Source organism: Mesoplodon densirostris, chromosome 3 (assembly GCF_025265405.1).
Source record: "Mesoplodon densirostris isolate mMesDen1 chromosome 3, mMesDen1 primary haplotype, whole genome shotgun sequence".
NCBI classification, from domain to species: Eukaryota; Metazoa; Chordata; class Mammalia; order Artiodactyla; family Ziphiidae; genus Mesoplodon; species Mesoplodon densirostris.
In genome coordinates, this window is record NC_082663.1 from 127902625 (window position 1) to 127927723 (window position 25099).

At 44.2% G+C, this 25099-nt stretch overlaps 1 protein-coding gene across 1 annotated transcript; it reads left to right on the forward strand.

Annotated features, from left to right (window-relative positions):
- Positions 1–218: 218 nt before the first annotated feature.
- On the forward strand, positions 219–1991 carry ADRB2 (adrenoceptor beta 2). The gene has a single exon (XM_060092045.1). It carries the CDS (start codon positions 234–236, stop codon positions 1488–1490), a length of 1257 nt encoding a protein of 418 aa, XP_059948028.1. The 5' UTR covers positions 219–233; the 3' UTR covers positions 1491–1991.
- The last annotated feature ends 23108 nt before the right edge of the window (positions 1992–25099 follow it).

The following is a 25099-nucleotide window of genomic DNA, read 5'->3' on the forward strand; positions in this document are numbered from 1 at the left end:
CGAGCACTCCGAGGCTGCTTCTCCAGTGCGCAGGCTGGGACTGACGGGAACCGCGAGCCCAGAGCACCCCTGGAGCTGAGAACATCACGCGCCCCCACTACACCCACCCCACGGCCGCTGAATGAGGCTTCCAGGTGCCCGCTTGCTGCCCGCAGCGCCCCGCCGGAGGTCCGCTCGCTGAGGGGCGGCTGGTGCGCTGGCCGCCAGTGCGCTCACCTGCCAGCTTGCGTGCCATGGGGCAGCTCGGGAACCGCAGCGTCTTTTTGCTGGCGCCCAACGGAAGCCACGCACCGGACCAAGACGTCACACAGGAACGGGACGAGGCGTGGGTGGTGGGCATGGGCATCGTCATGTCGCTTATCGTCCTGGCCATCGTGTTTGGAAACGTGCTGGTCATCACAGCCATCGCCAAGTTCGAGCGTCTGCAGACGGTCACCAACTACTTCATCACCTCCCTGGCCTGTGCTGACCTGGTCATGGGCCTGGCGGTGGTGCCCTTTGGGGCCTGCCACATCCTCATGAAAATGTGGGCTTTTGGCAACTTCTGGTGTGAGTTTTGGACTTCCATTGACGTGTTGTGCGTCACGGCCAGCATTGAGACCCTGTGCGTGATCGCCGTGGATCGCTACCTTGCTATCACATCCCCCTTCAAGTATCAGTGCCTGCTGACCAAGAATAAGGCCCGGGTGGTCATTTTGATGGTGTGGGTCGTGTCCGGCCTTACCTCCTTCTTGCCCATTCAGATGCACTGGTACCGGGCCACCCACCAGGAAGCCATCAACTGCTATGCTAAGGAGACCTGCTGTGACTTCTTCACGAACCAAGCCTATGCCATTGCCTCCTCCATTGTGTCCTTCTACTTGCCCCTGGTGGTCATGGTCTTCGTCTACTCCAAGGTCTTTCAGGTAGCCCAAAGGCAGCTCCAGAAGATCGACAAATCTGAGCGCCGCTTCCATGCCCAGAACATCAGCCAAGTGGAGCAGGATGGGCGGAGCGGGCCCGGACAACGCAGGGCCTCCAAGTTCTGCTTGAAGGAACACAAAGCCCTCAAGACTTTAGGCATTATCATGGGCACTTTCACCCTGTGCTGGCTGCCCTTCTTCATTGTCAACATTGTGCACGTGATCCAGGATAACCTCATCCCTAAGGAAGTTTACATCCTTCTAAACTGGGTGGGCTATGTCAACTCTGCTTTCAATCCCCTTATCTACTGCCGGAGCCCAGATTTCAGGATTGCCTTCCAGGAGCTCCTGTGCCGGCGCAAGTCTTCCTTGAAGGCCTCTGGGGATGGCCACTCCAGCAACAGCAATGGCAGAACTGACTACCCAGGGGAACAGAGTGGATATCACCTGGGGGAGGAGAAAGACAGTGAACTGCTGTGTGAGGATCCCCCAGGCACGGAAGACTTTGTGAACCGGCAAGGTACTGTGCCCAATGATAGCACTGATTCGCAAGGGAGGAACTGTAGTACAAATGACTCACTGCTGTAATGCGCTTTTTCTACTTTTTAAGACCCCTTCTCCCCCCGCCCAACAAAACACTAAACAGACTATTTAACTTGAGTGTAATAAATTTAGAATAAACTTGTATAGAGATGTGCAGGAGGAAGGATATCCTTCTGCCTTTTATTTTTTATTTTTTTAAGTTGTAAAAAAGAGAAAACGTATTTGAGTGATTGTTTCTTGTACAGTTCAGTTCCTCTTTGCATGGAACTTGTAAGTTTATGTCTGAAGGGCTTCAGTCTCAGAGGACCTGGGGCTGCTACGTTTTAATGACTTTTCCCGCATATCTACCTCATTGATCAAGTATTAAGGGTAATACATTGCTGCTGGTAATTTGTATCTGAAGGAGACCTTCCTTCCTGCACCCTTGGACTGGACAATCTCGAGTCTCTCAGACCTTTTGCTGTGAACATGGACTCTCCCCACCCCTCTTATTTGCTCAAACGGGGTGTTGTAGGCAGGGATTTGAGGGGCAGCTTTGGTTGTTTTCCTGAGCAAAGTCTAAAGTTTACAGTAAATAAATTGTTTGACCATGACTTAATTGCACCTGTTTCTCCAAAACCCCTTGACTGGAGTGTGGCTGCCTCCCCCACTGAAAACCACAGGTAACTATTTGACAGGCACTGATTGCTTAACCTGTTCATTTGCCTTTGAATCTGCTGTTGTAAACCTGTATCTCTCCTGACGCTGGTGCCCCCACATCAGTTCTGCCCACCCTGAGCACAGCTCATCTTGCTCTTCCTACGGGTATTATTCTTGTGTTGTAACATCAGAAACACTGACTCATGGAAACGGAGTTAAGGGCATCTGTTGTGTCCCTTCATATGCCCCCACCGCCCACCTTCCAGTTCTACTTGTTTTGTAGCTGCTTATATTTTTATCTTTGCCGTGTCTTACAGTAGAGATCTTTGTACTGCATCAGGGCTTGGCATTTTAAGGATAAGAAAGTTCTTGTGAAAAAGCTGCTCAAACACAGCCCCGTAATTCCAAGGGAAATGAAAAGGTTGTGGGTTATAGGGAGACAAGCTGGGAAACACTTAACTGGTGAATACCTCATGACCTACAAACAGGGTTTGACCCCTCCTCCTTTGAACTGCTGTCCCATTTTTCCCCTCTCCCTGTGACTCTAGTCACTTCAGTACAAATCGATGCTTCTCAACCTCGCACTATTAACATTTTTAACCAGATAATTCTCCATTGTGAAGGGCTGTCCTATACATTGTCAGATGTTCAGCAGCATCCCTGGTCTCTACCCACTAGATGCCAGTGCATCCCCTGAGTTGTGACAACCAAAAATGCCTCCAGTCATTGCCAAGTACCCTTCCCTTGAGGAATGAAATTACCCCTGGCTAAGAACACAGTTAGAAACTTCAAAAATCTAAACAGATTTTTAGATTCTGCCTAACGTAACCACTTCATTGTGCAGAGTGTCAGAGAGGAATTTCTCACGGTTCTCCCAGTTAGTGACAGACCCCGGGCCAGTGCTCTTTCTACTCCATCACGCTGCCTGCCAAGCTTATTCTCCAGCTGCCCACATGCTGCCTATGAGACATGAATTGTTTTGGAGGGTTTATCAATGAAGGCGAGGACTGTGAGCAGTTACTGCCTGTTTGTGGAGAGATTATAATAGTGTTAAGAGGCACGTAAGGGAAAAATCACAAAAGTAAACACATTTCTTCTACCACCCCCTTTCTATTTTTGCCTGTGTGTCTGAGCCACAGCTTGGCCCAGGTTTGACCAAGTGGATCATCCTCCTTGGCAACGGCAACCTGGAGAGGATCAGCCTGCAGGGTTCATTGCCATTTCACTCGCTCATGAAGCTGACTCCACTTCTTTCTTCTCTCTGTCCCAGCCATGGTCCCTAACCAGAAAAGCATTAGTCTCCTCTGCTTCCTGTCAACTCAGTGATGGGGTGTTTCTGGGTGAGTCCTGAGCTCTCAAGAGAAAGTTAGCTGCCCGTGTTTCTAGAATGTGCCATCGCACTTTGGAGAGCGTGTGCCCTTTAGCACTCTGCTTTTTCTCCAAGGGCTTTCATACCTATTATCACATTCTTCTCCTGCTCTGGGCCCTGCACTCAGAGATGCAGGCAGCTTCTCCAGCTAATCTTCACACTCCTCATAGCTTCATGGGATCTCGGACTTGCAAGAGAAAGCATAGAAAGCATCTGACATCCAAAGAGACCAAAAGCCTGTGAGGGGGGATGACCTGCCCAAAGTAAGAAGCCACGGATGTCAGAGATGGGGCTAAGGCCAGGGAACCGGACTGTCATACCAGGAATTGGTGTATGCTCTCCACCACATTGTCACTGAATTCTGCCCTCACCCTAAATTGCGGAAGCTTTTCCCTGGGGTTGTCACATTAACAAATTCATTTCAGCAGATATTTTTAGTTCTTTCGGGTCCTTAATACAAAACGCAGGCAATAAACAAATAATCTGCGATAGGGACAAAAGAAAGAATTATTCCTTTTCTCAGCAAGAGTTCACTAGGATATCCTCAGCATTTAGGGAAATCAGGAGATTCCTTCACTCTTTATGACCTGAAGGGATTTCAAGCCACTCCAGGTAGAAATTTCCCATAGTCTTATTTAAAAGAAAAAAAAGTTGGAAACTTTTCTGTCATCATTTGTTAAGTCCCATGGACAATAAATATTATTAATAAACAATGTTGTATATATACTCTTTTGGTTAGAGATGCATTTTAATGTAATTTCAGTTTAGAACTCTGCTATGAATGTTAGTTCATAGACTCTCAGCTAAAAGGGAGTTTAGCCTAATTCATGTTCATTTGGGAATACTTTAAATATAAGAACACTGATCAGTTTTAAGGGTTTTGACAAGCAAGAGCATTTTAGGCCTATCTCAACTCCTTGCTTTCTCTCTCCTTTTGTTCTGCTTTGTTTCTTTTGGGGGCGGGCACTTGTCAGCGTCTCCCTGTCCCTCTGTTTGCTGACAGGTTGCTTACATAAGGTTTGTGTTGGATTCATCATCATAAAGTTGTCTTTGCCTGGACAGCAAGTTCTCGGAGTCTGTCAAATGAGAACCTTATCCTGAGATGCAAGCTGACAGGTGTGCAAAGTGGCAGGACAGGGTGGGCCTCCCCAGTGAGATCATTATTGAGAGAGGGAATCTGGGGAGAAAAGGGAGCTGGGAAATAGGAACTGTCATTACACGATGCTTAGAATGTTTCCGATGTACCTACTGCCAAAAGAAGACTAGACCAGGATCAATCGGGGTATTTACAACTACTGAGTGCAGCAGGAGAAAAATACAGGTTTCTGTCTCTGAATTCTGGAGCATAATATTCATAATACTACATAGATATCTTTTCTAAAATCTTACTAAATGTTAGGGACTGTGCTAGGCACCTTTTTAGGCATTATGTGACCTTGACAGTCTTATGAGGTAGGCAGCAAAACTGTCCTCATATAACAAATGAGGGAACCAAGAACTTTCAGAAAGTTTGTCACTTTCCAAAGCCACAGAGCCAGCTAGTTGCAGAGTTAGGACTGGAACCCAGGTGCAGTGATTCCTGCACACATGGAAACCAGGGAGCAGCATGAGGCAATTTATAATCCATGCCAGAACAAGTGTAAGAACTGGAAATGCAATACCTTGTTGAGAGAAGAGGGAGACTGCTGTGGATAGGGGCAGGGAGGAATGTTCCCCTGGAAGCATGTGACTGCAGAGTTTGCTGTGGACTGGGAAAGGAAACCAATCACTGAAGTGCCTAGTTTGCTTCTCTGAATCTTTGCTTTGTCTTTTCATCAGAGAATCAGGCCAGACTGAAAAGAGGATATGAAACTTTAAAACAAGCACAGGGTAAAGCAGAAACACAGCCTGCTTCACGTCCTGGCAAATTCATTTTCTGGTTCCAGAGTTGGGAAGGTCTCCTACACTGAGCAGGTATCTGGACCTTATGGAAAATTTGGCAGGCCTAGGTGGCCCTATACATGTGCTGGTCATTTTGAGCTAGCATTCTAGGGCAATGGAGATGAACTCCTGAGAGCAGAGAGCAATGAGAGTTAATACACTTTGAAGGATGCTTTCCATTGACAGTATAACCTCCACTAAATTCAGCCCTATGCTAATCCCTACTTCACAGACAGTGCAAATATAATTTTAAGGAGGAATTTTTGAAATACCTAAGAGAACAAACTTCCTAGCCACTTCAAGAACTTGAGAAATTCTTGCGTCTCACGAATAATGCGAGGCCGGGTGAGGCGAAAAGAGGCCTGGACTGGGATTCATGCAACTAGATTTCAGGTCTCAACTCTGCCTCTCCTCTCTCTCTGTCTCTCTCTCTCTAGTTGGCTAAGGCAATTTTCCTGTTTTCTCAGTGGACCTCAGTTTGCTCATCTGTAGAATAATGAGGCTAGTGCAGGTGGTCTCTAAGCTCTGCTTAGCTCTGAATTTATATAGCTGTTAATTAAGAGGCTAATTAGAGACAGCAGTTTGTTTCTAATTAGAGTTGATGACATTTGTCATATAAATAATGGTTTAAGGTACTGGGGGTGGTCAGCTTGCAGAAGAGAATGCTGTGAAGGACTATTTGGTACATGATACCTGCCTTCAAATATTTAAGGACCATCTGGGAAAAAGGAGCCTATCTGTTTTAGATGAATACCAGAAAGCAAGTAGAACATTACAGGAAGATAGGTTCCAGCTCAGGGGAAAGAAAAATTTTCTGAGAGTGAAACAGGTTCTCCATCAGAGTAGTGAGTCTCCTGTCACTGGAAGCATTCAAGAGAAGTCCAAATAAAGCTCTGTGTGGGATGAAGCACAAGGGGTTCCTACACTGAGCAGGGCCTGGACTAACCTTCCAAATCTGTGATTCTGTGTCCTTGAAAACAACAGACCTAAATGTCCTTAAAAAGTATTCAGACCATTCCCTAATTCCAGCTGGCCTTCTCCCCAATTCCTCTGGATTTCAGAGGTTTCACTGCATTCCTAACCAGGAAACCTCTGGGGAAAATCAGGATCTCAACAGTCCTTGGCCATGGGGAGAAGTCCAGAAATAGAGCAAGACGGTTAAGCAGTTTTCCAAACTGTTAGACCTTTTCATCAGCTGCTCTTCACATGCCTTTTGCAAATGACCTACTAACTCCCAGAGAGAAAATAATGAGAGCTGCAAAGTCCTCTCTGCAAAGTCTATTACATCCTCCTCCACACTCAGAATCATTGCACTTCCTGTGGTCTTTCCGTCACCCTCACAGGACGGGAAGGAAGGGAGGCAGGTCCCTGGCCAGCACAGGGAGCACTTCAAAGCCCTCTGGCCTAAGGTCCTGAAGACTTGGGAACTGTATAGCCTACCCCTAATCACTGGGCAACCTCAGGCAGGTCACTTCCTTCTCTAGACCTGTTTAATCATCTCTGAGCAGAGATGGTTTGGTTTACGTAAGTCCTGCATTTCCTTCTTTCTCCAAAATTCTGTAAGATTTCAGGAAGTCTTCAGTGCTGCACATTTGGCTGGATGGCTCTTATTTTAAAAGCACATTTTCACCTTGTTCAAAAGGTGAGGGCTTCCCTGGTGGCACAGTGGTTGAGAGTCCGCCTGACAATGCAGGGGACACGGGTTCGTGCCCCGGTCCGGGAGGATCCTGCATGCTGCGGAGCGGCTAGGCCCGTGAGCCATGGCCGCTGAGCCTGCGCGTCTGGAGCCTGTGCTCCGCAACGGGAGAGGCCACAACAGTGGGAGGCCCGCGTACCGCAAAAAAAAAAAAGGTAATAGAACTCATTGTAAAACATTCAAAAATATACGAAAGCACAAAATGAGATAAATCACATACAACATTACCACCTAGAGACAGCCATAGTTAAATGTGATGTATATACTTTCAGCCTTTGTCCTAAGCATGGCTATGGGTAGAAATATATGTTTAAATAAAAACGGAATTAGATTATTCATACATGATTATTATTCATACAATTTTGTACCCACTGATAACACTTTAACAAATGCCTCCTTGAATATGTTTTATATATAATATGATCCAGATATCGTAATTGCTATTAGCCTGGCAAAGAGTATTTAGCAGTTTTTAGACTTTAGGAGTACAAAAGAATCATCATTTCCAGAGCATCTGGATTGGGAAATCTGAGCTGGGGCCTAAGAATCTGCATTTTAGCATGTTCCCATGGATTTTTCCAAGGACCACATTTTGAGGAACAAGGTTACAGAGATAAATTTTGTAAATTAAACAGAATGCTCCCTCTCCTGTTAATGGTGGTTGAAAAAGATGTTTCTATGCTGTACTTGTCTCTTTGAAAGCTCCTTTCACGGGCTCTGATCTGCTTTCAGAGCATGAGAAACTAACCACCAAACTTCCAGGGCAGGGTTCTTTCTGCATTGTTAAGTGCCTCTGACCCAGCCTGTCGACTTGTGTTAAAATAAGTCTAATCAAGTTTTATAGTGACCAATACCTACCATTTGAAAAGTGCAACAGCAGGTTTCTATTCCATAGAGCACTTGTTGTGATCATGACGGCTAATAAACACAGTGTACTTACCACGAACCAGGCCTTGTACTTGGCAATTCTCATGCATGATCTCATTTAGTACTCACAGCAACCCTACAAAATAGGTACTATTATGTTTGTCCCTATCTTATAAATCAAGAAACTGAGACTCGAAGGGATCAACTAAGTAGCTGAAGATTACAGACCATACTGCAGTAAAACACATGTATTCTGATCCAGAGCCCTTGTGCTTTACCATTAAGATAGGCAATATTTCCTCCTGTTGGGGATCAGGTAAGAAAGAAGGAGGGAGACAATGATGAGAGGAGATTTTTTTTTTTTTTTTTTTTTTGCGGTACGCAGGCCTCTCACTGTTGTGGCCTCTCCCATTGCAGAGCACAGGCTCTGGACGCACAGGCTCAGTGGCCGTGGCCCACGGGCCCAGCCGCTCCGCGGCATGTGGGATCCTCCTGGACCGGGGCACAAACCCGTGTCCCCTGCATTGGCAAGCGGACTCTCAATCACTGCACCACCAGGGAAGCCCCAAGAGGAGATTGTTAATGGGTGCATTTTATTTTATTCTCCAGGGACTCTTTTCAGAGAGGTCTGATGGATTTCTGAGCCTTGGAACTAAGGGGCAAGCCTATGCCCTCTAGGTAGGCGGTGTGTAAGTATCAGCTAGGAAACCAGACTGTGCTGAGAGTTGGGAGCACACTCTTCCACCATTATTCGGGCACAGTTTGAGTGATCTTCCCCCGCCAGGGCCAGGAAGGAGGCAGAGGGAGGCGCCTGCTAACAGCACATGGGTTTGTGCTGAGTCAAGTCACTGCTTTAGGGTCAGGAAGCTCCTGACAGCTGGAAATGGGGTGCTCTTTCCATTTCTCTGCCCAGGTCTGTGTCTGCATCTGAGTCTCCACAGTACAGAATATCAGGGTAGGAGGGGCATTGAGAGAGTGCATACGCCCTTAGTGTACTAAGAAACCCCAGATTCCAAGAGGCAATGTCAGTGGCAAGGTAACACCGGGACCTGGAGATGACCATCTCTCGTGGCTTGTTTTATTATTATTTTTCTAGTGCTATGAGGGAAAGACTGGAGTTTCTGCATGTATTCATTTCTCCAGGAAGAGAAAACAGTTTTTGAAATCATAACGGCAACACCCATGACAAAGCAGAATTGGAGTCCTAGGTAATCCCTGCTTGCTTTCTTTTCTACCGCACCATATTGGCGTTGCAGCCTCAGGCCTTGTGCCCAGAAGCCACAACTGCTGTTGAGGAGATTCCTTCATTTTTATTTTTTTATTTTTATTTTTATTTTTTTTTGCGGTACGCGGGCCTCTCACTGCTGTGGCCTCTCCCATTGCGGAGCACAGGCTCTGGACGCGCAGGCTCAGCAGCCATGGCTCACGGGCCCAGCCGCTCCACGGCATGTGGGATCTTCCCAGACCGGGGCACGAACCCGTGTCCCCTGCATCGGCAGGCGGACTCTCAACCACTGCGCCACCAGGGAAGCCCTGATTCCTTCATTTTTAGACAATTCTGTCTCTATGCTACTGCCTAGTGTTTCTATTTATAAAAATTCTACTAGATGTCTCTAAATACTACAGTCAACCCTGACAATCTGCTGGGTTTTTATTGTTTTGTTTGAGAGATTCACAGTTCTCACAATATGTATTGCAACAATAAGCCTGTCAGACTTCCTTTCTTGTTTTAGTTCCCACAGTGTCTTTCTATAAATCCAGATGCTCACCTAGCCTCCTCAACCTAAGAGAACCAAGGGTCAATCTCAAGGGCCTGAGGTGGGCAGCCTTAGAAATTTCTTTCTATAAAATTGTGGTGTTGGTTTAGGTAGTGAGTCTTTTGACATTATGTTGTTATTGCAGTGGGTCCCAAACCTTACAAAGGCCCAAAATGATCTGTGCTGAGAAAATATACATTCCTGACCCCCTTCCCTGAGATTCTAACAGGACTGTGGTTGGGGGCCAGCAATCTGCATTTTGTCACTACTTCCCCCAGAGGACTGTAATGCAGGTGCTCCTAGGATGGCAATTTGGGGACCTAGGGATCTCACTGTCTTCCCCTGCCCTCTCTTCCTGCTCAAGAGCACAAAATGTAGGCTTGTAAAAATTGATCCTGTACATCTGCATACATTCACAAAAATAACCATTCTGTCAAATAAACAGAATCCTAATTTCCCTGTTATCAAATAAAACAATGTAGATGTATATAATTTATAAATGATAAAAAGTTACTATGAAAGACGAAGGTGATAATAAAGTGCATTGAGCAATTAGGTACTTGATTTAAAATGTGTTTTGTGACAACATGGCATCTACACAGTTGTACCTCCACAACAGCATCATTGTCTCATTGTCCTGAACCCTCTGCATGTAGACCAAGAAATAGAAGCACAGGAAGAAAAAAGGATTCTGCTGCAGGGATGGACTCTTAGTCCAGTGCTCCCTCCTCCTGGACACTCTGCTATGATTAAGTCAAATCATACATGGGGCTTCCCTGGTGGCGCAGTGGTTGAGAGTCCGCCTGCCGATGCAGGGGACACGGGTTCGTTCCCTGGTCTGGGAGGATCCCACGTGCCGCGGAGCGGCTGGATCCGTGCACCATGGCCACTGAGCCTGCGCATCCGGAGCCTGTGCTCCGCAACCGGAGAGGCCACAGCAGTGAGAAGCCCATGTACCGCAAAAAAAAAAAAAAAAAAAAAAAAAAAAATCATACTAAAGTCTATCTGAATCAATTTGCCTAATTTACATAAACCCTCCTACTTAGAAATCTGTAGGAGGACCCACCCAGCTGCAGAGAAGAGGATTCATACATATACATACACCTCCATATATGCACATACCCAAATAAACACACATAACACACACAGACTTTTACATTGATGCCTACACCTATATCAACACAAGTATATACACATACATTTTCACTTAGATGTATGGACACATCTATGTTCTTTTGTGTATACTCCCATATGAATATGTTCACACGTACAGGACACAGGTGCACTCAACCTAAACATTCTCCCTTAGATAAATACACATGGGTATTCCTAAGCACACTTTCATGTGCTCCAAATGAGAAAATATGCCATGTCACATAATCATGGTCCCACTGCTACCTAAGTACACACAGGCACACAGGTTCCTATGCTGGCCCTTCTTCCTAGGTAAATGTATACACCCCTGATTCCATACATGTCTGTTGAGTTCTTATTAAGTGGCAGGAATTGTCACGTGCTGAAGATCAGTGAGTGAACAAAAACAGTTTATCTTTGCCCTTATTGAGTTTGTGTAATGGGAGGGATAATTTTTTTTTTAATGAAGGCAGATTTTTAACTGTGGCAATTTCTATGAAGAGATTCAGAGTGTTTTGAGGGAATCTGACTAATTCTGAGAGGTTTGTAAAGGTTCCCCCACAGAAGTAAGGTTTCAACTGAGAGCTGAAAGATGACTAGGTAATTTCTAGAAAAGGAGAGAAGGGGAAGAACATACCATTCAGGGAGAAAAGTATGTATAAAGGTCCTGTGGTGAAAGGAAACCTCATGCATAAGAAGGACTAAGCAAAGATCAGTGTAGAGAAGGTGTGCAGAGAGAGGGAGCATAGCAGGGCCACACATAAAGGGCCTTATAAGCTGCATTAGGTTTTGGCTCTTTATCCTAAAAGCATTTAAAAGCCATTGATATTTTTACAGCAGAGATCAGATGTATATTTTGAAGATATGCTTGTCCATACAAAAGCATTCTCACATAGGTAAATGCACACATATGTGTTCCTATGTACACTTGTGTATGTTTTCCTAAAATGCATGCTTACATATAAGTATTCACTTGCAAACTCTGCCTCTGTGAACATACTCTTATGTGTTTATATTCATGGTACATATAAATCCAGTGGGCATTAGGAGGCAGGGAAACACCTTCCTTGCTAGGTACCATAAGGCCTAAGCCAGTCCATGGTGCAGGGACAAGGCAAATGGTGTATCAGATCTGAACCCTCTGACTTTGGAGCTTTGGGCTTTGTGGCTTGGCCTCATGCCTGTGCCTCCAGCTCTGCTTCCCCTTCTCTTGGCTCAGAGAACTCAGTGACAAGGTGGGGTTTCTTCCAGAACAGGATCGTTCACTATTCTTGGCCCAGGCAAGGAGGGAAGGGTGGGCAGGTCGGGTTGCATAAAGATTGCCTTGTGCCCCCTGAGAATTTTATAAGCAGAGCCTCTGCCCAGCTCCAGGCCTGAAGTAATCTTTGCACAGAGTCAGCTATACCAAGATATTAACATAAGGATCCACAATCAGAGGTCTGTAGGTCCTGATGGGGATTGCGATGGGACTCGAAGCAATGTGCTCCATAACTAACCACTGTGTGAAACATGACACTAGAGGAAGAAAAAGAGAAAGCCGGGCAAGAAAGCCTTTTCAAGGCAAAATGTCTTGACGAGGTGTCCCTTACTGCCCTGGCACAGAAAACACATGTACATACATATTTACACATACAAATTTTCCTCCAGTGGGTGTACCATCTCACAGCAGAGGAAGTAGCAAGTAATTATCAGCCACAATACCCTGCATTATTTTCCCTCCAATGAACTAGAACTACACTTGTGTACATTTTGCTCCTGTTTACCAGCAAAGGCAGCAAAGGCCTTGACCAGAGGCAGTGACAGTGATCTCCAGGGAGATCAACAGAAACATTCATGCAGAATTAAAGGCTCACCTAGAGCCTTACATCTTAGGGTCTTAAGGATGTTCCCAAGTGATTTATATATATATATATTCTAAAGACTCCTACCCACTGAGATTTTATGTTGTCAAATACGTGCCTGCAAAATGTTTTCCTCCATAATTAAAAGGAATTATATAATGTAATTTGAAGCTCTTTTTATTTTGCTTCAGGCTGTGTAAGGAACATCCTTCTTTTCTTTCAGTTGGGTGGTTCTTTTATGCTATCACAGCAGCAAAGTACCAGATGCATCAAGGACTGAAGGCCACAGCACTATGCTCATGGGGCTATTGTTGTAACAATCCCTCACATTGATCCAGCACTTAGCAGTTTACAAAGGGCTTTTTTATATGCCATCTTCTCTAATCCTCACAACTTTGAGGTCAACATGGTTGTTCGCATTTCACAGATAAAAAGATTGAGGTTCAAAACCTGCTTAAGGGCATGGCACTAAGACATGGCAGGGCTGGGACTTAAACTTAGGTCTTCATACTCATATGAAATATGAAGATAAAAAAAGAAGTTTTTTCACACTCTGCTACCCTCCTAGGACCCAGGACTCTTCTCACTGTATTTTCCTGCTTTCTGCTGCATTTTAACTTAAAATGTTACGGTTAACACTCCCCAGCACAGAAGCCACAGCTGCCAAGCAGCAGATAAGTGATTGCCAGCTCCAGGGACAGTCCCCAGGATGCTTTCAACACTGACAAGCCCCGAGCTTGTGTGAGCTCAAGCTCGGAGTAGGCAGGGCCCAGCTCTATCAACTATGGCTTAGAGCAGAAGCTCCAAGCCTTCTGGGTTCCGCATGCCAGTCACCAGATGCACTTTCACCAAGTCAGAGCTATGGAATCACATGTCCGGCTTACCATACATGCCCTGCAGGCAACTTAGGGCTCCACTGAGGGTGTCCTTGTTCACTCTGCTGAATTCCTCTTGGATCAGGATGTTCCTGTGGGAAGACCCAGTGGGATTTGCTGCCCCAATCCCACACACATTGGGCCACAGCCCAGCCTTCTTTTAAGGGCCAAGTTCCACACCTCGATAAAAATTGCAGGCTCCAGGAAGTATTGCAATTTCTTGAAAATGGCTTGTGTTGGGTTGAAATTATTTTAGTCAGAGCAATTAGGTGTTCTTGTTTTACACACACATCTTCCAATAGAGTTACCTTCAGCACAGGTGAACTGTATTTAATGGATCTGGGAAAGCTTGGAGTGGATGACAAATCCAACCACAAGGAAAGCTCCTGTTGGCCATCTCCTCTCCTCAGAGTGTAAGCTTATCTGGTTTACTTAGCTTTCTAAGCAATGCGTGACTAATTTGCTCATTCATTCATTCAAAAGATGTTTGAACACTTCTATATGCCAGAACCTGTGCTAACTACCAGGGATACAGCCATGACTGAGGTAGACATGGTTGGTCACTGTTGTTTTAGTTTCTTACGGTCTAATGGAGAAGACAGACAATGAAAAGGGAATTATAAATGATATGTGGATCAAGTTCCCTAATACTCACACCAGAGAAACTTAAGTATACTTATGAACAGGAGTGAGGGATGGGAAATCGGCTTCTGCATTTTGCCAGTAAATCCAGAAAGATATCTGGATCAGTCTCAGACTGGCCTCTAATCATCTATAAAAAATATTTCTATCATCCCTTTAAAAATGTCTCTGGGAAAATCGGAGTTGATGGTGGCTCACAAAGTTATCAATTGTCTCTGTCTTGGTCCACATCTGAAATAATGTGCCCAGCTCTGAGGGCCACATTTTTCAAGGGAAGAAGGGCATTTGGGGCCCTTCTAGGTTTGCCAGATTCAGCAGATAAAAATACAGGACATCCAGTTTCAGATAAGCAATGCATTCTTTTTCATATAAGTATGTCCCAAATTTTGCATAGAACATGCTCATACCAAAAAATTATTCATTGTTTATCTGAAATTCAAGTTTAACTGGGCATCCTGTATTTTAAACTGACAGCCCTATTAGAGAACCAGAGGGAAGACTGTGAGGAAACCCAATACTTTGTCTGAAAATGAATAGTTGAAGGAGCTTGGCTTTTTAGCTTGGAGAAAAAGAGTAAGAACCTAGACTTGTGTAGGGAAGCATTTTCCAAACAGTTTCTAAAAGTATATATGGAAAACAGTAAAAGATATACTGGGGGGGGGGGGGGCGGGCGGAAGGGTTTTGAGATTTAAAAAATCTGGGAGGTTGAAAGTTTGGGAAACACTGCATGCCCAGTATTTCCACTTTGGAATCCATACTCTGCATCAGCGTAGTAAACGTCCTGAGCAGCCTTGCAGGAAACATATCTGGCTGACCTGATTTAACCTAGCATGCCCACAGAATGCTACTTATGGGCTTTTGTCTGTTTGTTTTGATATGTTTGTTTTATAGAGGACACCTATTAACACTGTGAAAACTTACTACTCTGCTCAGCACACTCTGGGGAATGCTGATATAAAAAATAAATGTTGTCTTCAAATATCCAAAGTCTTGCTGAGTAGGAAGGAAGCAGATTTAGTCTTTGTAAACCAAAGGGCAGATCTGGACCCAATGCATGAACACATGTGGGAGACAGATTTTTGACCTAATTTGAAGACTAGAACTTTCTAACAATTACAAGAGTCTGAAAGGTAATGAGCTCCCTGTTCCTGGAGACATTAAACCAGAAAAAAAATGCCATCAGGGATGTTAGAGGAAATTCTTGTTATGTGTAGGAAATTCTCCAGGTCTGCTATGAAAGTTTTATTTACATAAAACACAGAACAGCAAACTTTCTTTAAAACTTTGTCCCATGACCTATATCCTTTCTGCCCTCTGAGTCCATCCGTCTTGGAGTCACTGTTACTATGTTCCTTTCACATCTATAAGCCAAATCCTTCTAGGAGATTAGTCCTCACAAGTTAATGATCTTTGCTCTGGTCTGGGCCTCTTCATACCCTAGCCCAGCTACCTTGGGTCCTGGCTGTCGGAAACCCCACTCTGAGCCTCTGGGAGTGGCTTATAAACCTGAGATGTAGCATAGAGCTCACAGCTGAACTTAGCAGCCCAGAAAAACATGGGATCTGGAGAAACCCAGCCTTACACACCTCTAGGACTATGAGACTGCCCCATGCAGTATCTGTGGTGTAGTACAGATCACTTCATATCTAAGGTGCTCAGCATGATAAAAGACAACAGAGGGTCAAATCTCAGCTCTGAGCTTCCTGAGTCTATGACCTGGACAAAATGCTTAACCTTTCCAAACTGTATTCCCCACTGGGGGGGGGGGGACAGGAATGATGACACCTGTATCATAGTACTATGAAAAATAAAGATTAAAAGTACATAAATGACCCAACAGAGTGACCGGTACATAGTGGACATTCAGTAAATGTTTATTTAATGGAAGACTGTGATTGTTATCATCATGGTAAAAACTTCTAAAGAAGTTAAAAGCCTTCTCCTGAAATCCACTCATCAGTGTGCCAAGATTTCAGGCCCCAGTCAAAGTAATACACTGGAAATTGTCTCTAACACCTTCCTTTTGAGAATCCATGCTTAAGAACATAAAGTAATGCATGTGTATTAAAGGTTACACTTTTCCTGCCTGTGGTGCTAGGGCCAAGGCTAGAAAGAGCACTGAACTCAGGGGCAGGGTGCCCTGGTTCTTGATTTATGAAGTTCTTGCAACTTCATCCATTCTGGATTCCAGTTCTCGTCTATAAAATAAAAGGGCTGGACTAGGATAGCTTCTAGGTTCCATGAGCTGTGCCTTTGATTTGGGGCAGTGAATGCAGATATTAAGTTAGTCCATAGTACTTAATTAAAGGAAGATTTCTCCAAACTAAAGCTCTGTGCATGTGTGTGTGCACATGGCCACACTGAGTATACACAAGGTGCTTTGAAATCACTTTAACTGCCTCCTGCTCTTGCGCCTATCAGTAGGTTTGGCAAATAAAACGTTAGACCCATAATTAGTTTTGAAGGAGTGATGTGAGCTCTGACCTCAGAATGGGGAGAGCTGGGTTCGAGTCCCAGTCCTGGCTCTGCCAGCAAAGTTTGTCTCCTTCTCCAGGGTGTGATGCTAACCTCCCTTCCCTCCTTTGTCTCCCCATCTTTCACGTGATGGGTTTGTTTCCAGGATCTCCAAGTTCTGTGTCTCTTAGGAAAATGTCTCTGATCTATTTTCGCTTGGATTTGCATGCTCACCACAAGGATTATCATCCAGCAGACTCAAGTTTTGCTTATTTCTTTTGTTTGACCTGCTCTGGTTTTGTAACACAAGCTCTACAGCCAACTTTAGCCCTTCTTAGATTATGGGAGTGTCAAAATGAAGGTATTGGAACATTCGTCACTGCTTCTGCCCAGGATTCGTGTCTTCCCCCTTCCCCACCCTGCCCCAGCCCCTGACGCTCCCTTCTGTTCTGGCACAAGCAAAAACCCCCCCACCCCCGCCATGAGATGCTAAGTGCAGCCTGGCTTCACATTAGCTGAGTAGAGGCCCTGAAGCCAGAAATGCTTGGCACATGAGCCACTTGTCTCTTTGTGCCTCATTTCCCCCAACTATAAATAGGCGGAATCTCTCACTTTCTCCCAGTGTGTGAGGGTCCCCTGTCGAGGTGGTTTTGTGCAGGTGAGGTGTCCCTCTCCCACTGGCAGATCTCAGTATCACAGCCCAGGGGGATTCTCAAGGAAGCAACGTGTCTCTCTGTCTCTGTGCTTCTTCTGCTTGTGGACCACTCCAGACCCCCTTCATCACTGTCGGTGTGAATTTTCTAAAACACAGAACTCAACCTTTGCTGAAAAACCTTCAGTGGCTCCCTGTTACTTTCAGGATAAAGGCTTCAGCAGGGGAGCCCACAGAAGCACAGTGGAAACTCACGTTGGGAAGTAATGATGCACCCCAAGTGATACCAGCCCACAGCATGTCCCTTCATTCAGTCCTGTGAGGTGCAAGGCAGCGTGCAGGGAATCAAAAGAGGAGTAGACTAAGACTTAGGCCCTGGGTTTAAGAAGATTACACACTTTTTTAAAAGGTGTGTAAAATAATAATGCTTTTATTTTTTAAGTACTGAAGGGCTCTTAGAAATCACTGACCTTGCCCTACTGCCTTATTTTACAGTAGTGGAAACTGATGTCACAGAATTGGCAAATTATAAGAAAACATGTCTCGTAGTAGGTCTCCCTGCTTTACTCTGCCTCTATCAGCAGGAGCCTCTCTCCACTCTGCAGCCAGAGTCATCTGTCTGAGGGGCGTGCAACCTTGTCACTCCCTATGGGAAAGCTCTCTGTGGCCCCCACTGCAGCTAAAGTAGGAAGTCAAACTTCTTCCCAGGCCTATGTGTGGACAGGTCCCTGCAACCTTGCTGTTCCCTCTGACTGGAATGCTCTTCTCCCAGATCGTCAGGCTTCTCTGTGCTATTCAGTCTCAAGTCTAAAGACACCACTTCAGGGTTGGAACATTTGGTATTGGAAGGTATTGGCCTTCCCTGACCAAGACTGATGCAGGACCCCACGCATTCTCCTTCCCATCCCCCTGACTGGAGGCACTGACAGCATGGACCACCATCTGCATCATCTTGCACGTTTACTTATTTTTCTTTATTATCTGTGTCCACTCACTAGAGGGTACGCTGCAGGAGAGCTGAGATTTGCTTCTGTCTTTAGTGTCGACAACACAACTGGCTCATAGTTGATATATAAGAAATATTTGCTGAATATTTCTAATTTTCAGCAAACTAAACAAACAAATGAGTACATACTGAAGGAAATTTGAATATGCAGAATAGTATAAAGAAGCAAATAAACATCATTCATACTTCCCCCTTCTGGATTTTACTTCTGTTAATATTTTGGATTATTTCTTTTTTCAGGTTTTTTTTCTATGTGTATACATATATATGATATATAGTATATATTTAAAAATTAAGATTATTCTGAGTTATGGTTTATATCCTGCTTTTTAATTTATCTCTATACTGTATTTCCACGTTATAAAACAATCTTTTTTAAGATTTTTAGAAATTTCATGTAATGTCTGAAACATTTATGTTAACATATTTCCATACAAATTAAAACAATCTTTTTAAACACTATTTTCAGTGCTGCATAAAGTTTCATATGGATGTATCAAAAGTAGTTTAAGCATCTCCCTATTGTTGGACAATGACAATTTAATTTTTTTCTAATTGACCTATTTTCTGTGCAAACCATTCTGATAGAACCTGGTTTTTAAGGTACCTGGAGTAACTGTTTCTCACTGCGAGTAGTTGGAAAAAAGACACTACTTCCTTTCCACGAAATATCTATAGACCAACCCTTAGTTTTGTATGTTTTTTGTGACCTCTTTCAGTGTGGAATGACTTAGTTGATGATCTAGGTATTAGGATTTGTGGTTAATAAAGAGTTGTGTTTCTAAAACTTCCTGTTTGAAAGATAAGGCAATGTAAGCATTCACAGCTGAATGGAGTGCATAGGGAAACAGAGGCCGTCAGGGTTACCTTCAATGCAGACTCTTAACCCAAGGGTGTTTTCCTGTTGAAATTAATGCTCAGGGAAGATTCAAAAATTCCAAATACTCATAGACTTATAAAATCTTCATGAACTGAAAGGAATATTAAACGTAAATAACTTCCTCACTTTAAGGAAAAGGAAACTGAGGTTCAGATCAGGGGCAACCTCTTGCCCAGGGTCCCGTAGCAAATAATGGTGGAGCTTCTTTCCGCTTCTCCCTCCCCCGTCCCTGCCTCCCTTTGTCCTTTCCTTCCTCTTTTCAGTACTAGTCTTACATGAACTAGATTTCAGAAAAGATTTCACAGAGCTGGAAGGGATCTTAGAGATGAACTACTCCAGCCCAGCCTCATCATTGTTGAAGATGAGGAAACGGAGGTCTAGACAAGGGAAGGGCATTGTAGTAGGTCCCCACACCACCAGCTTGTGGCAGGGCTGAGATGAGAACAACTTCCTCATCCTTCTCATCCATCAGTCCTTCTACTGCCCCAGCTTCGTGGGGCCCTATAAACAGTCACACTTGGCAGCATCTGCCTGTGGGCTCTCTTTCCTTGAGTGCTAAAAATTCTAGTTATTCCACGTAGAGAATTGAGAGATCATAGCCTTCAACAAAAGCCAACCAAGATTTACAGTTATCAGCTGTGAGCACAGCACTGAAGCAACTGTGCTGAGGATAAAACAGTACATTCAACTAAACAGCCCTCTCTTACCATCCCCCACCCCCATTCAGCATCACGCACCCTCAGAGCACAGCACTGAGCACTCCCTCATTCTTACCACACTACTCATGTTATCTTTTGATTGTCCATCTCTCCCACTAGGCAGAAGCCCTTTTTCTTTCCTTGTTTTCTCAGCACTCTATACCCTATTTCACAGATCAGTGCCTGGCACATAATAGATGCTCCATAAATATCTGTTGAATGAATGAATAAAAACATAGTCTCTGTAGTAGTTTTCTAGGGCTGCCATCACAAATATCACAGACTAGGTGCTTTAAACAACAGATATTTTCTCACAGGTTTAGAAACTGGCCATCCATGATCAAGGTGCCGGCAGAGGTGACTTCCTCCAAGGCCACCTTCCTGCCTCGCCACATGATATTTCCTCTGTATACCCACATCCCTGGTGTCTATCTGTGTGTCCTAATCTCTTCTTAGAAGGACACCAGTCAGACTGGATTAGGTTCTACCCTAATGGACTAATTTTAACTTGATTACCTCATCAAAGGCTTCACCTCCAAACATAGCCACATTCTGAGATAGTGAGGGTTTAGACTTCAGCATATGAATTTGGGGGGTACACAATGCATATGAATTTGGGGGGTACACAATTCAGTCAATAACAGTCTTGACTAGCTCACAGTTTAATGAAAGGGATGGACGTGCCCAAAAATGGAATGATAAGACAATGTAATAACTGTTGTAATACAGGAAAGTAAAAACCTTGTGGAGAACAGATAGTGGTTAATATTCATAATAGCTGTATCACCAAGCATCTCTGTGTGCCATGTACACTGCCAAGCACAGAATGTATTATCTAATTTAATCCTTGTTAGGATTAAATTCAGCAAACCTTCATTAGTGCCTGCCATGTCAATCACTATGCTTAAGCCCAGAGGTCCAAAAATATATAAGCTTAGATCAGAGTAGAAATACTTGTTCTGCCTAATAAGGAAATGCACACACTCATATATCTAATATACTGTCTTAGTCCATTTCTGCCATGTTTATGGCTCCCATACTAGTTATTATTCCCCAGCCAGGTAACTTAGTCTGTGCCCAGCCAGGAAAATGGGAATCACTTTAGGTCTTTCCACATAAGAAATTTCATGTGGGTACTATTATGATCAGGACTTTGCAGATGAAAACACTGAGGCATAGTCAGCAAGTAGCTTTCCAAATGTCACACAGCTAGTAAATTGCAGGCCCAGAGCTTAAACACACTCATTCTGGCCCCAAAGCCCACTCTCTTAACCAGCACCCCACATTGCCTCTTCAGGACAAGGAATCTTATTCTTTTTATCCCGTCAGGAAGGGGAACATGAGACCACTGTGAAAAAGAAGGAAATTTTAGCTGAGTCACGTCATGTAGTGAGGTGAAGAGAGCAGAGAAGAGAATTGCAAATAGAGAAAACAGGATTAAAGGTCAAGGTCTGTAAGGAGCTGGCTAAGCAGGCAGCATAGAGGGTTGGTGAATGAGGTGAGGCTAGAAAGGTAAGTTAGGGTCAGACTAGGTGAGGTCTTGTTTTATATGACAATAAATTTGGGCTCGATTCTCTAGTCACTGATGAGCTATTGGCTAATTTAGCAAGAGAGCATTTATCTTACTCCATTTTACCAAGAAGGAAACCAAGGGCCAGAGAGAAATGACTTGTCCAAGGCCACACAGCTGGTTAGTGGCAGAGCTGACACAAACACCCAATCTTCCAATCCCAGCCCAGCATTATACTCAGTTAAACTCTGCCTATATAGGCATAGGAAAACTAACCTAATTAGAAAAAACTTTTTTCTTGTTTTCCCATGGGTTTCATCCACTTTCTTTTTTGGTCAACTGTATATTTTTCCAAGTTTCAACTCATGAATATCTTCCCATCTGAAATAACTACTATGGTTCAAAGTCAGAAATATCCCATAGAAATTGCAAATGATGCAGTTCCCTGTGTGGCTTTGTAGAGTGTGGCCGAATGGCTCACTGGGGTACACTGTATAGACTGGAAGGACCTGTATTCTTATGTCTAAATAGACACGTAGAGATATAGAGATAAACTAAACAGCCACTCTGGCTGGGTTTGTTTGACCAAACAAATATATTAGGTCAACAAACATTTACTGTACTGGTGTCTGCGGAGTGCCAGGCGCTGTGCTAGAACCTCAAGACCTAAAGCTGTATAAACACGGTTCCTGGGTGAAAAGGCTCTCACCATTTAATAATGAAATGCACACACATACACTAGTGTGATATGCTATCTCAAGCTATTTCTGCCATGCTTATAGCTCCTCATAGTAGTGACTACCCAGCCAGGGGATTTGGACTGGGTCCAATCAGGAAATGGAAACCACTCTAGATCTTTCAAAATAAGAAATTTAATATAAGGAATTGGATGCACAGGTGATAGAAGAGCTGCAAAGCCAAACAGGGGATGGTGAGGAACCAGAGATTAGCAACAGCAGGAAGATGCTGCTGCTCCTGGGTCTGGAGGGACACAGGAGAAGGTGGTGTTACAAGATCCCAGAAGCCAGGGCACTTATCTGGCAGGAGCTTGAGGCACAGAACACACGAAGCCATTTGCCGAAGACACCACAGGAGACAAAGAGGAGAAACAGCCACTTCTCCCCTCCTCACCTCCAGTTTTCTATCATAGATTCCCATTAGCCAAACTTTCCCTGAAGCAACAGGGTGGGGAACCTGCAGGGTGGAGGTCGCCAGGATGCAGAGCAGAGCAGAGGAAGTAAGTAGAAAGGAGAAGAAAACAAACACGGGCTGATGGGCACCCCAGGTGACCTTGGGCAAATCACTTCATCCCTCAGTCTTAGTTTCCTCATTGGCAATTTGAGAAGAATAATAACTCTCACATTCGTTTGTGAGACTTACATGAAATAAAATCAGAAAAAGCACTTTATAAGCTTCAAAAGGCATATATACAAATGTAAGGGCTTTTATTATTGGCTTTTTAATCCAAAGTGTTTTGGACTTTAGGCTCTGGCGGAAAAAAAAAAATGGGATGGTGTTCAGGTGTCATCGGGAACTTTATATGCAGAGCTAACTACCTAAGTAAAAAGAAGCAGCTCTGCTTTTTACTGGTTGTTATTTCAGTCTGTCACTCTGGGCCATCAGGCTTCGAAATCCCCAACTGATTTTGAATAAATTGGCACATAACTGAAAGGATGTCAGAGCCCGCTCTCAGTTCTATTTGGGGATCTGTCTGTGGTTTTGAATCAAAAAGCAACAAATAAACAGGACTCTAGAAATTACTTCAAGACCATTTGCTCCACAGTTTTCATTTTACACAGGACCAGACAGAAGATGGAGTTTGCACGTTGTCACATACCAAATTCTTGGCAGAGAGAGGCATGGAGCCCAAGAGGAGACTCACTCCTTTTACCAGTCCTCTCTTCCTTGGACCCTGGGGTTTCAAATTAATCTCAGATAGTAGCTTGTACTTTCAACTTTTCCTTCCTCCTTTTCTTTTAGTCTTTTATCTCTTCTTCCTAATAATCTTTGACAACTCAGTTTCACAGACTTTTTCCTCTATACTCTGCTGATGGACAACGAAAGCTGAGCACTAAACCATATCTATTTTGAGTGGGTATAAACTTTTCTAAATAACTCAATTTCCCTTTGCTATCAGGTGTAAGAGAGTATCATCACAAATTCTTTGAGATCAGCCTTTCTGCCAACCTCAAGGTTTCCGGTGAAAATCATAAGGTATGATCCCTTCCCTTCTACTTCTTTTGTACCAGAAAGTACAGGTCATGGCCAGAACATTTGAGTAAGCATCAGGGCACTCACACCAGGCCCAAGAGAAAGGCAATATTTTTTACCAGTGGAACAAGGTGGTTTGGCTCTCTCAGCAAGAATGGTCCTGTGTTCTGTAACTTTTAATGTATCTCAGTGGCAAGGGACAGTGGTCAGTGGATGATAAAATTTAAGGGTTTATTTCTTACTCAACAAATGAAGAGATTGTGCTTTCATTGTCTGTAAGTTCCTTTCTGGCACTGACATTTAAGAAATCAGTGTCCCTCTACCAAAGAAGGCCTATTATGGTCCCAGAGGCACTAAGATAGTAATAATCTCCTGACTCATGTCATTCCCAGTGGCCCTCTGTGAATTGACATTTTAATGGTGCAGAGTCTGTGGCATCTTAAAATGTCAGAGCTGGAAGGGCATCTATCATCATCATCCACTATGGGTGCATTGAGGAGCCTGGGACCTGAAGATTATGGGTATCCATTCGCTGGTTCCTTCAGCAGAAATTTATTGTGCCTGTGCCATGTGCCAAGCACTGTGCTAGGGTCTGGGGTACAGACATCAATAAGACAGATGAGATGTCTGCCCTCACATATGCTATTGGGGCAAGATGCGTAATAACAGGAAACTAAGAAACAAGCAAGATAATTACAGTTTGTAATAACTGCTTGAAAGGTAATAAAAAATATATAATGGATTAATTCACTTTATTGAATGGATATTGAATAACGGGATGGGGAAGGGACTGTTTGCAGTAGCAGCACTTAGGGTGAAATCTAAAACTTGAGAAGGAAGCAGCTGTGGACACCAGGATGTAAAGAAGTTACAGGTAGAGGGACTAGTGTGTGCAAAGACCCTTAGGCAGGAAAGCATTTGGTAGATTTAAGGAGTGGAAAGGGGACCAGTATGGCTTGGAATGTAATAAGGGAAAAGTAGCATAAGGAGTGGCTGGAGAAGTAGGCTGGGACCAGATTGGCCTCATGGGACCTAGTAAGGAGTTTGGATTTTATTTGAAGAATGCGAAGCCATTGAAGGCTCTTAAGCAGGTAAGCAACTAGATCTACAGTTTATATTTCTTAAAGACCCCTCTGACTGCAGGAAGGAGAATGGATTGTAGAAGACAGAATGACGCCATTGAAATAGCCCAGAACAACAAAAAAAATGATAGACAAAATTAGTAACAATGGAGATGGAAAGAAGTGGAAGGATTTGGGATATGTCTAAACATAAATCCTATTAAGGCTTGTTGATGGGGACTTCCCTGGTGGCACAGTGGTTGAGAATCTGCCTGCCAACGCAGGGGACATGGGTTTGATCCCTGGTTGGGGAAGATCCCACATGCCGCGGAGCAACTAAGCCCGTGCACTAGAACTACTGAGCCTGCGCTCTAGAGCCCGTGAGCCACAACTACTGAGCCCACGTGTCACAACTACTGAAGCCCGCATGCCTAGAGCCCGT